At 36.1% G+C, this 13,571-nt stretch overlaps 1 protein-coding gene across 1 annotated transcript; it reads left to right on the top strand.

Annotated features, from left to right (window-relative positions):
* Positions 1–5,709: 5,709 nt before the first annotated feature.
* Positions 5,710–6,291, top strand: LOC126703912 (uncharacterized). The gene has a single exon (XM_050402965.1). The coding sequence runs from the start codon at positions 5,710–5,712 to the stop codon at positions 6,289–6,291; it is 582 nt and encodes a 193-aa protein (XP_050258922.1).
* Positions 6,292–13,571: the final 7,280 nt, after the last annotated feature.

A 13,571-nucleotide genomic window follows, 5' to 3' on the forward strand; every position in this document is an offset into this window, starting at 1 on the left:
GATGAGAGGCTGTTGGATTGGGAACATTTAGGCAAACCATTAGAAGTAGCACCTCTAGCAATGGATAATTCAGTGGTTACAGAGATTACTAAAGTTGAGGAGATAGGGTGTAAGAGGGATGTAGATAACACCAAGTTGTCACAATGGTAACTAATAGAATTAAAGCTTTCCAGAAATCTGTTGGGACTTCGCTTGAGGGTTTCGAAGAACAAGTTACAGGTTTGCTCTTAGATTTAGAAGCTCGAAGAAATAAGCGAATGCTTGATGTAGCTTCTAAGAGGAAGATAGGTAAGGTTGGGCACAAAGGGCATCATGAATTAAAGAGTTTAATAAGTTCGTGGGGTGATGAGAATGAGTCAAAAAGGAACAGGAGTGCTAGTGCTAGTAGGGATCGAGCTGTTGTAGTGCATCAATGAATTTGAGAATTGTTTCATGGAATGTGAGAGGGTTGAATGAGCTGGATAAGCGGCTTCGAGTCAGAAATTTGATCCGTAAGTGGAAAGCAGATTTTGTTTGTCTGCAAAAAACTAAGATGGAGTTTATTAATAGAGGTGTCGTTTGTAGTTTATGGGGAGGTTAACATGTAAATTGGCTCAACTTAGGCTTTGTGGGTGCTTCAGGTGGGGTTTTATTGATGTGGGACAACAGGGTAGTGGATAAAGTAGAGGAAGCGATGGGCCGTTTCTCTGTCTCTTGTAAATTCAAAAATGCAGTGGATCATTTTGTTTGGGCTTTCACTGGTGTTTATGGTCCCAATAGTGATAGAGATAGAAGTTTCTTATGGGAAGAGTTAGCTAGCCTTCGTAGTTGGTGGGATGTGCCTTGGTGTGTGGGAGGTGATTTTAATGTGGTGCGGTTTCCTTCTGAACGTTCGGGTCCTTCAAATTTCACTTCAACTATGCATCGGTTTTCAGCTTTTATCTCCAAGCAAAGCCTTATTGACTTGCCTTTGGTTGGGGGGAGTTTCACTTGATCTAATTCTAAAAAGGTTGCTTCAAGATCTAGATTGGATAGGTTTCTAGTGTCAGCAGATTGGGAGGAGAAATTTCCATCTATTTGTCAACGCCATCTATCTAGGTTGCTTTTGGATCATTTTCCTATCCTTCTTGAGGGTGGGAATTTACATGGAGGCAAAAAACCTTTTAGGTTTGAGAACATGTGATTAAAGGATGAGGGATTCTTGGAAAGGGTGCGTTCATGGTAGGAGTCCTATTATTTCCAAAGATCTCCTAGTTTTGCTTTGGCTAACAAACTGAAGTTGTTGAAATTGGATTTGAAAAGATGGAATGCGGAGGAGTTCGGCAATATAGGTCTGAGGGTGCAGAATTTATGGGAGTTTAATGCGTTGGAAGTTATTGAAGATGACAGGGTTCTTTCAACAAAGGAAAATAGGGATAAGGATCGAATTCGAGGAGAGCTAGAAAAAACAACTTTGTTGGAAGAAATTTGCTGGAGGTAGAAATCTAGGGCTTTTTTTCTTAGAGAGGGAGATAGGAACACAAAATTTTTCATCGTATTGCAAATTCGTATAGAAGACACAATACTATTGATAGGCTTATGGTGGATGGAGAGCTGGCTACGGATCAGGGGATCATTGAGGGCTACATTACTCATTTCTATAGGCAGTTGTACACAAAGAATGAGGTCCACAGACCTCTTTTGGATGAGGTTATTTTTTCTAGAATTTCTAAGGAAGATGCCACTTGGTTGGACAGACCTTTTGATGAGGAAGAAGTATTTGGAGTGGTCCAAGATTTCAATAGTGATAAAGCGCCAGGTCCGGATGGTTTTACAATGGCATTTTTCTAGTTTTGTTGGTGCTTGGTGAAATAAGATATTATGAAGGTGTTTCATAGTTTTCATGCCCACGCTATGTTTGAAAAGAGCTTTAATGCTACTTTTTTTGCTCTCATTCCTAAGAAAATTGATGTTGTGGATGTCAAAGACTTTCAGCCTATTAGTTTGGTGGGAGGGTTGTACAAGATTATTGCTAAGGTGTTAGCCAATCGAATGCATAGGGTGGTTCACGGCCTTATTTCTAAATCTTAGAATGCCTTTGTGAAAGGTAGACAAATTTTAGATTCTATCCTTATTGCTTCTGAGTGTTTAGACAGTCAATTGAAGGCAAGGGTTTCGAGGGTGCTGTGCAAACTAGATATTGAGAAAGCATATGATAATGTGAATTGGGAGTTTCTCATGTTTCTGTTACAGCAATGTGGCTTTTTTGAGAAGTGGAGAAGGTGGATCAAGTGTTGTATATCAACTGTTAAATTCTCCATTTTTATCAATGGTAGCCCTTTTGACTTTTTAAGGATTTCCAGACGACTTCAGCAAAGTGACCCTTTATCCCCTTTTCTCTTTGATATTGTCATGGAGGCCTTGAGCTGTATGTTGGTTGTAGCTACTGCAGCAGGCAATTTTCGGGCTTCACAGTGGGGAATGTGACTGGTTCCTTGATGACGGTGTCTCACCTTTTGTTCACGGATGACACACTTGTTTTCTGTGATGTTGATAGCAATCATATTACAGCTTTGCGTGGGATTCTCTCTAGATTTGAGGAGATGTCAGGGCTAAAAATTAATTTAGGAAAGTCTGAATTGGTTCAAGTTAGGGATGTGCCTAATCTTCATGAGCTAGTGGAGATTTTGGGCTGTAGGAAGTCGGCTCTTTTGCTAAAATATTTAGGTCTTCCATTGGGTGCTTCTTTTAAAGATAAGACGATTTGGAATCCTATTTTGGAGAAGATGGAGCGAAGGCTAGTTGGTTGGAAGAGGTTGTATTTATCTAAGGGGGGTAAGGTTACCCTTATTAAGAGTACTCTCTCTAGCCTATCTACGTATTTCCTTTCTCTTTTCCCTATCCCAAGCAAGGTGGCTAAGAGGATGGAGAAATTACAAAAGGACTTCCTTTGGACTGGTATGGGGGATGAGCATAAGATTCACTTAGTAAATTGGTCTAAGATATGTAGGCCAGTGAAGTTTGGAGGGATAGGCATTAGGTGTTTGAGAAGGTTTAATTCTGCCTTATTAGCCAAATGGTTGTGGCGCTATGGTTTGGAGAATGATGCCCTTTGGAGAAGGGTCATTGGGGCGAAGTATAGGAATGAGTGGGGTGGTTAGTGCTCAAAATATGTGTCTAGGGCATATGGTGTTTGTTTGTGGAAGTTCATTCGAAGTGGCTAGGGGAATTTTTCCAAGTTCATTCGGAATGAAGTGGGTGATGGAACTCATGTGAAGTTTTGGGATGATGTGTGGTGTAGGGATCGTCCTCTTAAGGAGGCATTTACAGATTTATATAATATTAGTAGGACAAGGGATGCTTCGGTCTTGGAGGTTATGTGCTTTGTAGATGGGAGAGTTTCTTGGGACATTCAGTTTCGTCGTTTAGTGAATGATCAAGAGTCACAATCTCTGGATTTGTTTATGGTTTTGATCTATTCCACAAAGGTGCAGGGTGTTGGTTCTGACAATCTTTGTTGGAAGCTAGCCAGCAGTCGAGGTTTCAAGGTGAGTGGGTATTATCATTCTATTTCTCCTTCTACTGGCATTTCTTTCCCTTGGAAAATGGTGTGGCAATCGAAGGTTCCTCCTCGGGTAGCTGTTTCTCTTGGACCGCGGCTTTAGGCAAGATTCTAACTATAGACAACCTTCGAAAGAGGCATTTTGTTGTCCTTGAGTGGTGTTTTATGTGCAAAAGGTGTGGGAAATCTGTAGATCATCTCCTCCTTCACTATCCTATAGCTTATGAGACGTGGAGTATGATCTTTTGCTTGTTTGGTACTTGTTGGGTGATGCCTCAAAGGGTAGTGGATTTGCTGGATTATTGGACATGCAATTTCAGGCGTCATCGTAATATAGTTATTTGGAGGCTTGTGCCGCACTATTTGATGTGGTGTATCTGGCGGGAACGGAATTCTAGAAGCTTTGAGGGTCGTGAATGGTCCATGATTGAGTTTAAGTCTTTCTTCTTTTTTACTCTTCTCGAATGGTATCTTGTTTTAGCATCTTTTTCTTGTTTTTCCTTCCTGAGTTGCTAGATCTTTGTAATTTGGTTTTTTGATGTTTTTGCCTTTTTGTACAGTTCCTATGTACTGGGCTGTATGTTTTTTATTAAAATTTTTATGTTACTTATCAAAAAAAAAAAAAAAAAAAAAAAACTTTGCTTATACAAAAGTATGTTAACTTTTAGAAAGTAGAAGTTACTTTCAACTTTTTTTTTTTTTTTTTGGTAAAATATTATTTTGGTCCCTATACTTTACAAAAAAGTTTGTTTTTCATCTTTAAACTTTAATAAGTTCATTTTTTTGTCTTTAAACTACTAAAAAGTTTGTCTTTTATCTCAAAACTATTGAAAATGTATTTTTTTCCTTAAACTTTAAAAAAAGATTTTTTTTTCATCCCTAAGCTATTGAAAAAAAGTTCTTTTTTCATCCCTATTTTTGTTCCTAAACTATTGAAAAAACTATTTACAAAGTTTAGGGATGAAAAAAGAATTTTTTTAAGTTTAGGGATGAAAAACAAACTTTTTTTTTTGGTTGAAAAAAGTTGCAGATTTTAGAATGCTTAACCCCTTCCAAGCTGGCTCTTAATTAAGAAGCAGGTGTTTCAAATGCAGTCTGGATGGACTATCGGCCTGACTAAGAGGCATTTTCTTTCTCTTTTTTTTGGCTGGATAAATATGGCTACCAGACGCATCTTTTGGTTGTCAAAAATATAAAGAAAATGAAATGGAAAAAAAAATAATAATAATTGAAGGGAACGAATTAAAAGTGAGCAAGACCAAGTTAATCAAGAATTTGAGGAAAAAAAAGAAAAAAAGAGTAAAATGCAACCTAGCTAGTGCTTCTTATCCTATTCCTCTAAGGCAGAGTGCCCGGAAAGTAAAAAAATTTGACAGATTGTAGATTTTTCTATTTTTATTTTTTAAAGATTTGCTTGGTTCTAGATTTTTTTTTTTTTTTTGATAAGGCTTAGTTCTAGATTTCAAATAAGTGGTTCCCCCAACTTGCACACGCATTTGTACGTCAAATTTATTGGACGTGACACGAGAACAATGGAATCTGTACTGGTCTAACATATATAATAGAAGTTTCAATTAAGTATTATTACGAGTGGTGAACTCAAATTAGAACCAATAAAAATTTACAACTTAAGATTTGTTGTGAATATAGCAATTTTCTTGGATTATCCCAAGAATGTAGGAACTAAGGCTGTAAAGGCTATGATCATTCCAAGTTACCTTCCTAAATTCTATAAATTTCCAAATCATCCGATGTTCTAGAGTCTATATGCGCTGTAAGAACTCAATAAGATTGTAAGGATATAATATAAGATTGTAAGGATATAATAGTCCATGTTTAGTTCTTTTTGCGGCACAAATATTAAGCCATCAACTTTCAATTTGCATTAACTATAAACCGATACCAATTGTCTCTCTCTCTACGGCTTGTGGGCATTGGTTTATTTTGATACAATCCATGTTTTACGTAAACAAACGTTTGAATATGTCCACCATCTGAAAATCCCATCTCAGACCTCAATGCAACAACAGAACCTGGATGATTCGTCTCTCGTGGACCCTGGTCTAACCCTAAGCCAATCTTGATCTTCTTCTCATACAAACGAATATCAATAAAGGAGATGGATGATGAAAAAGACGAATCCTTAATCCAGGGTTAAGATCTTTTTTTGGTTTTCTACATTTACACAAATGCCTGCACCGGATCAAAGGGTCGGAAGCACGTTCATATGGCTTATCACAGTCCTCCTATTTATCTCTATCGCGGCTGGAGGCGGCTGCCTTATACTATACATAATCCAACCGGATGCATCTTATTCATCTTGGCTTCCCTTCGCTGGGGCGGCATTGGTTGGCCTTCCGTGGTTGTTTTGGGTGTTCACGTGCTGCTATCGATGCATGTCCCGTAGATTTGGATTTAGGAGTGGCAGCGCTGCTGGTGGAGGAGTTGGTGTCAGCGGTAGTGCACGTGAAGGAGGCAGCATTACAGGTAGTGTTGGCGGTGGTGGCGGTGGTGGTGGTGGTGGTTCTAATGTTGTGAATGCAGCTGGTAATGTGGCCAATGAGGCTGGTTCCGTAGACCCAATTGTGAGATCTCCAGAAAGTGATGCAAGAAGGCGTGCTCAATTTGAAGCTATCCTAGCATTGGACGATGATGATGATCACGACAGCGAAGAAAGGAAGCCTAAAAAGAGAAGTTCAACGTCGAGCCATGAAATGTCTGTGGCTTCACATGAGAGTGAAATGCCATTGGCCTCATCAATGGCACCTTGATCGCATATGGGTAAGCAATATATATATATATATGGACTCATCGATATCTTCATGCATATGGTTGCATCAGAATGGATCATGATTTGAAAGAGGAGATACTTTGACTGGATCGCACTTTTCACCTTGGAAGCCATTCCATTTCTTGATACAATGCTTGTTTTTGTCTTTATTTTTTTGGGATTTTCCAAGACCTACACATATATTAAAAAAAAAAAAAAATCACGATCTCAGATTACTTGAAGGTACGGCTCTTTCAATACTATAGGTCCTGCCTGAGTCTCGAAGCCTAGACCACACCCACATTGTCGTTGGTGATATAAATGGACTGCAATTTAAACCAAGAGGACCATCAATTCTCACGACCAGCTTTCTTTTGCTCATTGGGAAATTGCATTTGCGTCTGCTCAAACAAAATGGAATTCCTAAGTTTATTGTCATCATGAAGATGATCTTCAAATAGTAGTAGGCACTTTTTGTCTTCATCTATCGCAAAACAACCTTATAGAATCTAATCATTTTTGTTCATTTTTCTGTTCCTTGATTTGTTTATAAGTCATGTAGCAGGACATTTTTAGATATTGTTGATATTTTTTATTGATTGAAGGAAAATAGACAGGTTTATTGTCGTCCTTTTGTATGGTGTGCCACTTCTTTTTACAGTAGATGTTCAGAAAATTCTTAAGCTTCATTTATATCAAATACTCCTATCACGAAATGGGTACATATCAGAGTTGTTTTCCTTAATATATATTATTGATTCTTACTAGTCATAGTCGGAAATAATGTGTACATATGCCCCTCCCTCCCTTTTTTTTTTCCTTCAAGTTTTAATGTGGACAGGATTAACATTAAGAGTATGGATGTGTATTAGACCAATATTAGTGGTAAGGTTATTCAAAAATCTTAAGTGCCTCTCTTGGTATTTCTCTGTCATCCAAAGTTATGGAGTAAGAGATTGGAGGAAGCCCCTCTTGTTCTTGTTGTATGCATGCTATACCAGATCATGTTAAAGCTATCAATAAGTCTAGATCAATCTAAAAACACAACATTTTTGACAAAATTTGCACAATTGCTAACATGGTCTGTTGTGATTGATGCATAATATATAAAGTGATATTAGTGGTGGATCTATGTGAAAATATTGTTGTTCCAATTATTGTTTGCCAATTTTACATGTTCTAAAGCCATATAAGCAAGAGAAGAGATTCTTCGAACTCATCTTATAGGAATTGCTAATTGTTGCATCCCCTTTATTGTTTGCCTCCATCTAAAGCTATGTAGGTTTTCTAATCTCTCGTTATGCCAGGTCAACTACCTATTTTTAACCCTTTCTCTCTCATTTTTAACTCTTCTTCTCCTTTTTATTCTCACCTAACTATTATGCTTCCTCCAACTTTTTTCCTCCCTTTTTTTTTTTTTTTTATCTCTTTTCTTCCCACTATTATCTACCTTATCATTACTCTTCCTTTATTCATTGCTCTTCCTATAATTTTGACTATTCTTCTCCTCATACTCTTTTTTATAAATTTGCCATTCTTTTTCTCATTCTACATATTTTTCTCATGCAAAAAATATGTGATTATTCTCTCTCTCTCTCTCTCTCTCTCTCTCTCTCTCTCTCTTTATTCCTTTTTTTGGTAAATTTTTTTATTCTTTCTTGCAACTCTACTTTAGGTTAATGAAATTGTTTTAATTCTAGAGAGAACGAATTATAAATTATACCACATTACAAAATAATTATATATTCTCACTCATTGTGTAAGTTTGTGACTAGTTAATTTAAACATTTATGCAAAATGATAAAGGGTATATAACGCACTAATATGGATATTAGTTATAGAGTAGTGCTGCAAGTATTATAACTTTTACTACATTGAGCTGTATACAAACCAATGTGTCACCAATTACAAATAGGCAATTCAAATATCATTTATAAGATAATTGAAGCTCACCAATTACATTGATACATTGATTACCACATCAATTTGTAAGTTCAACGTAGTAAAACTTATAATAACGTTATCATTTCCCTTAGTTATATGCTTGGTTAATGAAGATGAAATTTTTTTTTTTTTTTTTAGAATACTAAATATTTTTAACACACACACACACACGGGGAGAAGGGAGAAGGTTTTTAAAGAAACTTACAGTGGTGTATGTCCAAAATGGCCTAACTCTTGAAATTTTGAATGTTGATTGTTGTATTTGTGTTATGGATTTTTGTTGGCATTTAGTTTGGTTGTTGTGAAAATGTGAGAACGGGAAGGGCAAATGTGGAGAATGGTCAATAGTTGAAGTTGGCGATGATTGAGTCGTTCCAAGGTCAACTTGATGCAGTTGAGAGTTTTAGGCGAAAACTAAATTAAGGCATTTTATATATTTAAATATGACTTTAAAAATATAATATTACTTAAACCCTATTCTCTTGTTGTAAATGCAAAATTACTAACTGTTGTGAAAAATGATGTGAAAAATTACTAATGTAGATTTTTTTTTTTTTTTTAGAAAGTCTATAAATACAAAAAGATTTGATAAAAATTTTCACATCTCTGTTGATATACCAGATTGATAGTGGTAAATAAAAAAATGATGTTAGTAGTGGACATAGATGAAAACTAGTAAAATTTTGCCAACCTAACTGTTTTGAAAAATGTTATAAATTTTTTTTGCATATTGCTTTATTTTTTTAGAAGTACTACAATCACAACATTTTCACAACAAATCTTAAATGTTAAGTTGTTATTGGTTCTAATTTGAACCCACCATTAAAATTATTTTTTTGTTCACTAATAACAGCTAATAATAACCTGCAACTTAGGATTTATTGTAATTCTTGAGAAAAATGTTGTGGACATAGAACTTCTCTCTTTTTTTTTCTTGTTTTTCATGTGATAAAAATATTATTTTATATATTGGCTAATATTTGGATTTAATTGGTACTATTACAACGAAAGAAAGAACCCCATTGGACTATTGGTTAAAATTTGAGAACCATTTTTTTACTTAGGAGCCTTAGGCGACCATCGCATTCGCCTATACTATAAAACCGGCTTTGAGTGGCTCTTTTTATACACCTAGAGTAATGATAGGGATGCATTTTTTCATCATTTTTTTACAACGACTGACATGGCTTCTTGTGATTGGAGCAATATCACTTCTACCTAAATTTATCATTAACACTACTTTTATTATACACAAATCACAACAAATTATATTAGCAGAGGAAAAAAAGTTATGTTGATACATCTAAGCTACAAACCTAATATTTTTAGGACAAAATTTAGTTACAAAATTGGTTTTATCTTAAAACTACAATCTTATTCAATATCTTTTTATTGGAAGTGAATTTTGACAAATCCACCATTAAATTACATTTTCTTCTTATATCTTCCATGCTTGCAATTTTTCTAGAAAATTAAAGAACAATAGTTATGTCATCAATAAATTGTTTAAATTGCAAGTTTTTGTAGTTTAAAATTATGTATAAAATATAAGCTTATAGATCATATAGTAAATAATATTCGATTGACACAAAATTTTGACATGTGTATTAAGAACGTAAAGAACATGTAATTTAACAGTTAGATTTTCAAAATATATAGTAAATTTTTTATTTTATTAAGTAAGGTTGTAGCCTTAGGTTACAATTAATTTTGTAACTAAATTTTTTTCATATTTTTATCTCACTTAACTTTTTTTTTATTGCAAGTGTGTGTCACGTAGGCATTCCATTAGGCATTAGGTAAACTTAAGCATTTCCCCTAAGTAAGATGATAGGAAAGGCAAAAATTGAAATAATGTCACAACATGAAGGTGCATAAATTTAAACAAATGAATTTTTAAGGACTAAAATGAAAACACCCTATATTTATGAGGAGAAAATTGATTGTTTACCTATTTTTAAGAGCTTTAATTAAGGACTTAAAGTTGAAAAACAGTTTTAAGCTAAAGTTAGAATTCTGATAAAATAATGAATTAATATAAATTTATGTGTTTTTTTTTTTTTTTCCAAAATGATGCTCAATGCCTACTCATTTTGAGAGAGAGAGAGAGAGAGAGAATAATAATAATAAATGATGATATTAATTGAATTAATTGGGTTTCTTTTTTTCTTTTTTTATACCTACAATAAGATTTAAAACCTATAGCATTTACTTCATGATGCTCTTTGTCACTAGATCAGTATATCAATGGGTTTCTTTTTTGGTGTTGGCATAATTCAAATATTTATTTCACGATAATTAATCTCTAATCATTTGGTCAAGTCACCAATAGTTTTCTTTTCTGGTGTAGGCAAAATCAAACTTATTTCTCTTATTTGATGATAAAAAAAACTTTATCACTTAATAAACTAAAATCCATTCTTTTATCATTTCTCGTATATAAAAGCTATTTCAATCTAGGGTAACATTTTCTTGTTTGCCAAAGGCTCTAAACACTAGAACTTTTAATAGCAAAACCATTACATCTAAAACTTAAATTCCCAGAGCAATACCAAACGGACACACTCTTCAGGCAACTTTTCCTTCACGATCAATATTATATCACATATAAAAGTCTATTTACATATATATAAAGAATCCTTCTATGTTGAGTCAAGTAGTTAGACGTGCAAACCATACCCAATAACAAGATAGAGAAGACAAGACTTAATTTCAATCCAAGCTTTTCATAGTCTACCTTGAATCTCGCCAGACACAATATGTCTGCATCCAATCCAAGGTCTGGATGTGCATCCATATGGCTCCTTTGTTCCGTTTTGTTTATCTCTATAGTGGCCGGAGGCGGCTACCTTATTGTATACATGATCCTACCAAAGTCACAGTCCACCTCTTGGCTTCCCGTTGCTGGGGTGACATTGGTTTGCCTTCCCTGGTTGTTTTGGTTCCTCACCTTCTTATATCAAGTCATTTCATGCGCGTGTCGATTTAGACTTCGTATCCATGGTGTGGATGCTGGAGGAGATGGCGGAGCTCCAAATGTGGTGACAGAGCCTCCTAGCGACTCTCAAGGAAAGCAAGCTGGGCACCTAGGGGTTATGGTTGTGGGAAACCAAAATGGCCATATATGGTGGCATGGAAGGGAAGCTTGGAAAACAAAGTAGGTCGTCAAGCTATGCAAGCAACAATTTGCATGAGAGTGAAATGCCATTAGCCTTATCACTGGTATCTTAATAAAAATATTTGGTGGTTTAGAATATTTGCTTTTTCTTCACATATAGTTGCATGACTTGCTTCAGATCGGATTGCAATTTGAAAGAAGAAATTCCTTGAATGGTTAATGGTTTATTATTTTTCACTAGGGAAGCAATTCTTTATATATTTGTTACAATTTAATTTTCTTTTTAATTTTATACCTCCACAATCCACAAACATCTTCACCATTCTACTGATAATAGAGAAGCTAATAGATGTGCAAATAGCATTAACAAAAATAGGGGTTATTCAAAGAACTGATCTCCTTATTTGAAAGATCCACTGGCTGTTGTGGAAAGTTTGTTAGCTTTTAATAAAGTTGAGCTTTTTTGTAACATACTAGTTATTTCTAGTTAATATTATGTGCTTGTCTAACAAAATAAATAAATAAATAAATAAAAGCTAAAAGCCAAAATGCAGAATTTAATTCCAATACCTAAAAAAATTAAAAATAAAACCCTTCTAGTGCTTTATTTTTTTTTTTTTTTGAGAAATGGATACTTGCTGATATAAATTAAGCCAAGGATGAAGAATCATCCAATACAAAAGATATAATATCTGATGGAACACACTCCAGCCAGATAAGAGAAGAAAAAAATTGTCTCGCTCGCTGGGCTAAGGCGTGGGCGACCACATTACCTTGCCGGCGTACGTGAGCGAAAGAAATACTCCGGAAAGAGTTTGATAGGTATGTAATATCCTGTATGAGATGCCCGCCACGAGAATTCTCCATACCGGTTCGCCTTAAGGAATTTACCACAGACTCAGAATCACCCTCACATATAGCTTGATCAAACCCGGACTTAGTTGTAAAACTTACGGCACGCCTGGCAGCGAGGAGTTCAAGGATTTCCACAGATGGAGGTTTCACAATCTGCTCAGATAAGGCAGCTAACACCCGGCCCTCGCTGTTACGGACTACCACCCCAATACCGGCCATATTAGATTCCGCAAACATGGCACCGTCATAGTTAGTTTTTACTGAACCCGCACCAGGAGGTTGCCAACTGGTAGGAGAAGCTCTGCGTCTGATGGAATGGTGGTTGTCCAGCTCCCTGAACTCACAGAGGTAGTTTTTGGCAAACTCAGCGATATTGCCAATAGGCAGGGGGTTATCACAGAGGCGCGCTTTGTTCCTTTGATACCAGATTGACCACGCCGTAACAGCAAAAAGCGGAAGCAGAAGTGGTTTGGTCTGGATTTTTTGAAGAACTTCCGAGAAAGAAGCAGGGGCCGTTAAACTCCTGTCAACCCAACCGAAATCTGACCCCCAAACCACTTGGATGCCAATGCAACTCCAAAGAGCGTGCACAACAGACTCCGAATCTCCAGAACAGCGAGCACAGACCGATTCCTGAAGGATTTTTCGTTTCATGAGGTTGTCTTTTGTGGGCAGTGAGTTGGAGCAAGCTTTCCAGAGAAAGTGCTTGATCTTCCCAGGCACCTTCAGCTTCCAAATGGATTTCCAGAAGCTTTTCTGGGAGTCTGAAACTTGAGGCCGATTCATATCAACATTATGGAGCTCGCACAGGAGTTTATAACCAGTCTTTACCGAGTAGCATCCCGATTTTTCAGTTTTCCAAACCAAAGAATCGGATTGAGGAGTGGAACACAGGGGAATAGATTTAATGAGACAAGCATCAGGTGGAAAAAAGCACCGGTCAATGAGGTTGGTATTCCACCATCCCGTAGCAGAGTCAATCAAAGAATCAACAGTGGACTCTGGTGTTAGATGAACAGCAGGAGAACAGATTCGCCCATCAGAATTAGGGAGCCAAGCATCTTTAAAAATCCGAACAGATTTACCACTGCCTACTCTCCAGAAGGCTCCCTTGTTAATTAAGTCTCTAGACCACAAAATACTTTTCCATGCAAAAGAGCCCGTAGAATCCTTAGCATCAAAAATTGAGCAACTTGGGAAATACTTTGCCTTGAACACTTTATAAAAAAGAGACTCCTTATCATGAATCAATCTCCACACCTGTTTAGCCAACATGGCTTTATTGAATTTACAAAGGTCTTTGAAACCAAGGCCCCCCTCACTCTTCGGTTGACACAAGACCTCCCACTTTTTCCAATGAATTT

The sequence above is a fragment of the Quercus robur genome, chromosome 10, assembly GCF_932294415.1.
Source record: "Quercus robur chromosome 10, dhQueRobu3.1, whole genome shotgun sequence".
Lineage (NCBI taxonomy): Eukaryota > Viridiplantae > Streptophyta > Magnoliopsida > Fagales > Fagaceae > Quercus > Quercus robur.

Bases quoted from the DNA above. Each gene is read 5' to 3' on its own strand.
- LOC126703912 (XM_050402965.1), top strand. From the start codon at position 5,710: ATGCCTGCACCGGATCAAAGGGTCGGAAGCACGTTCATATGGCTTATC.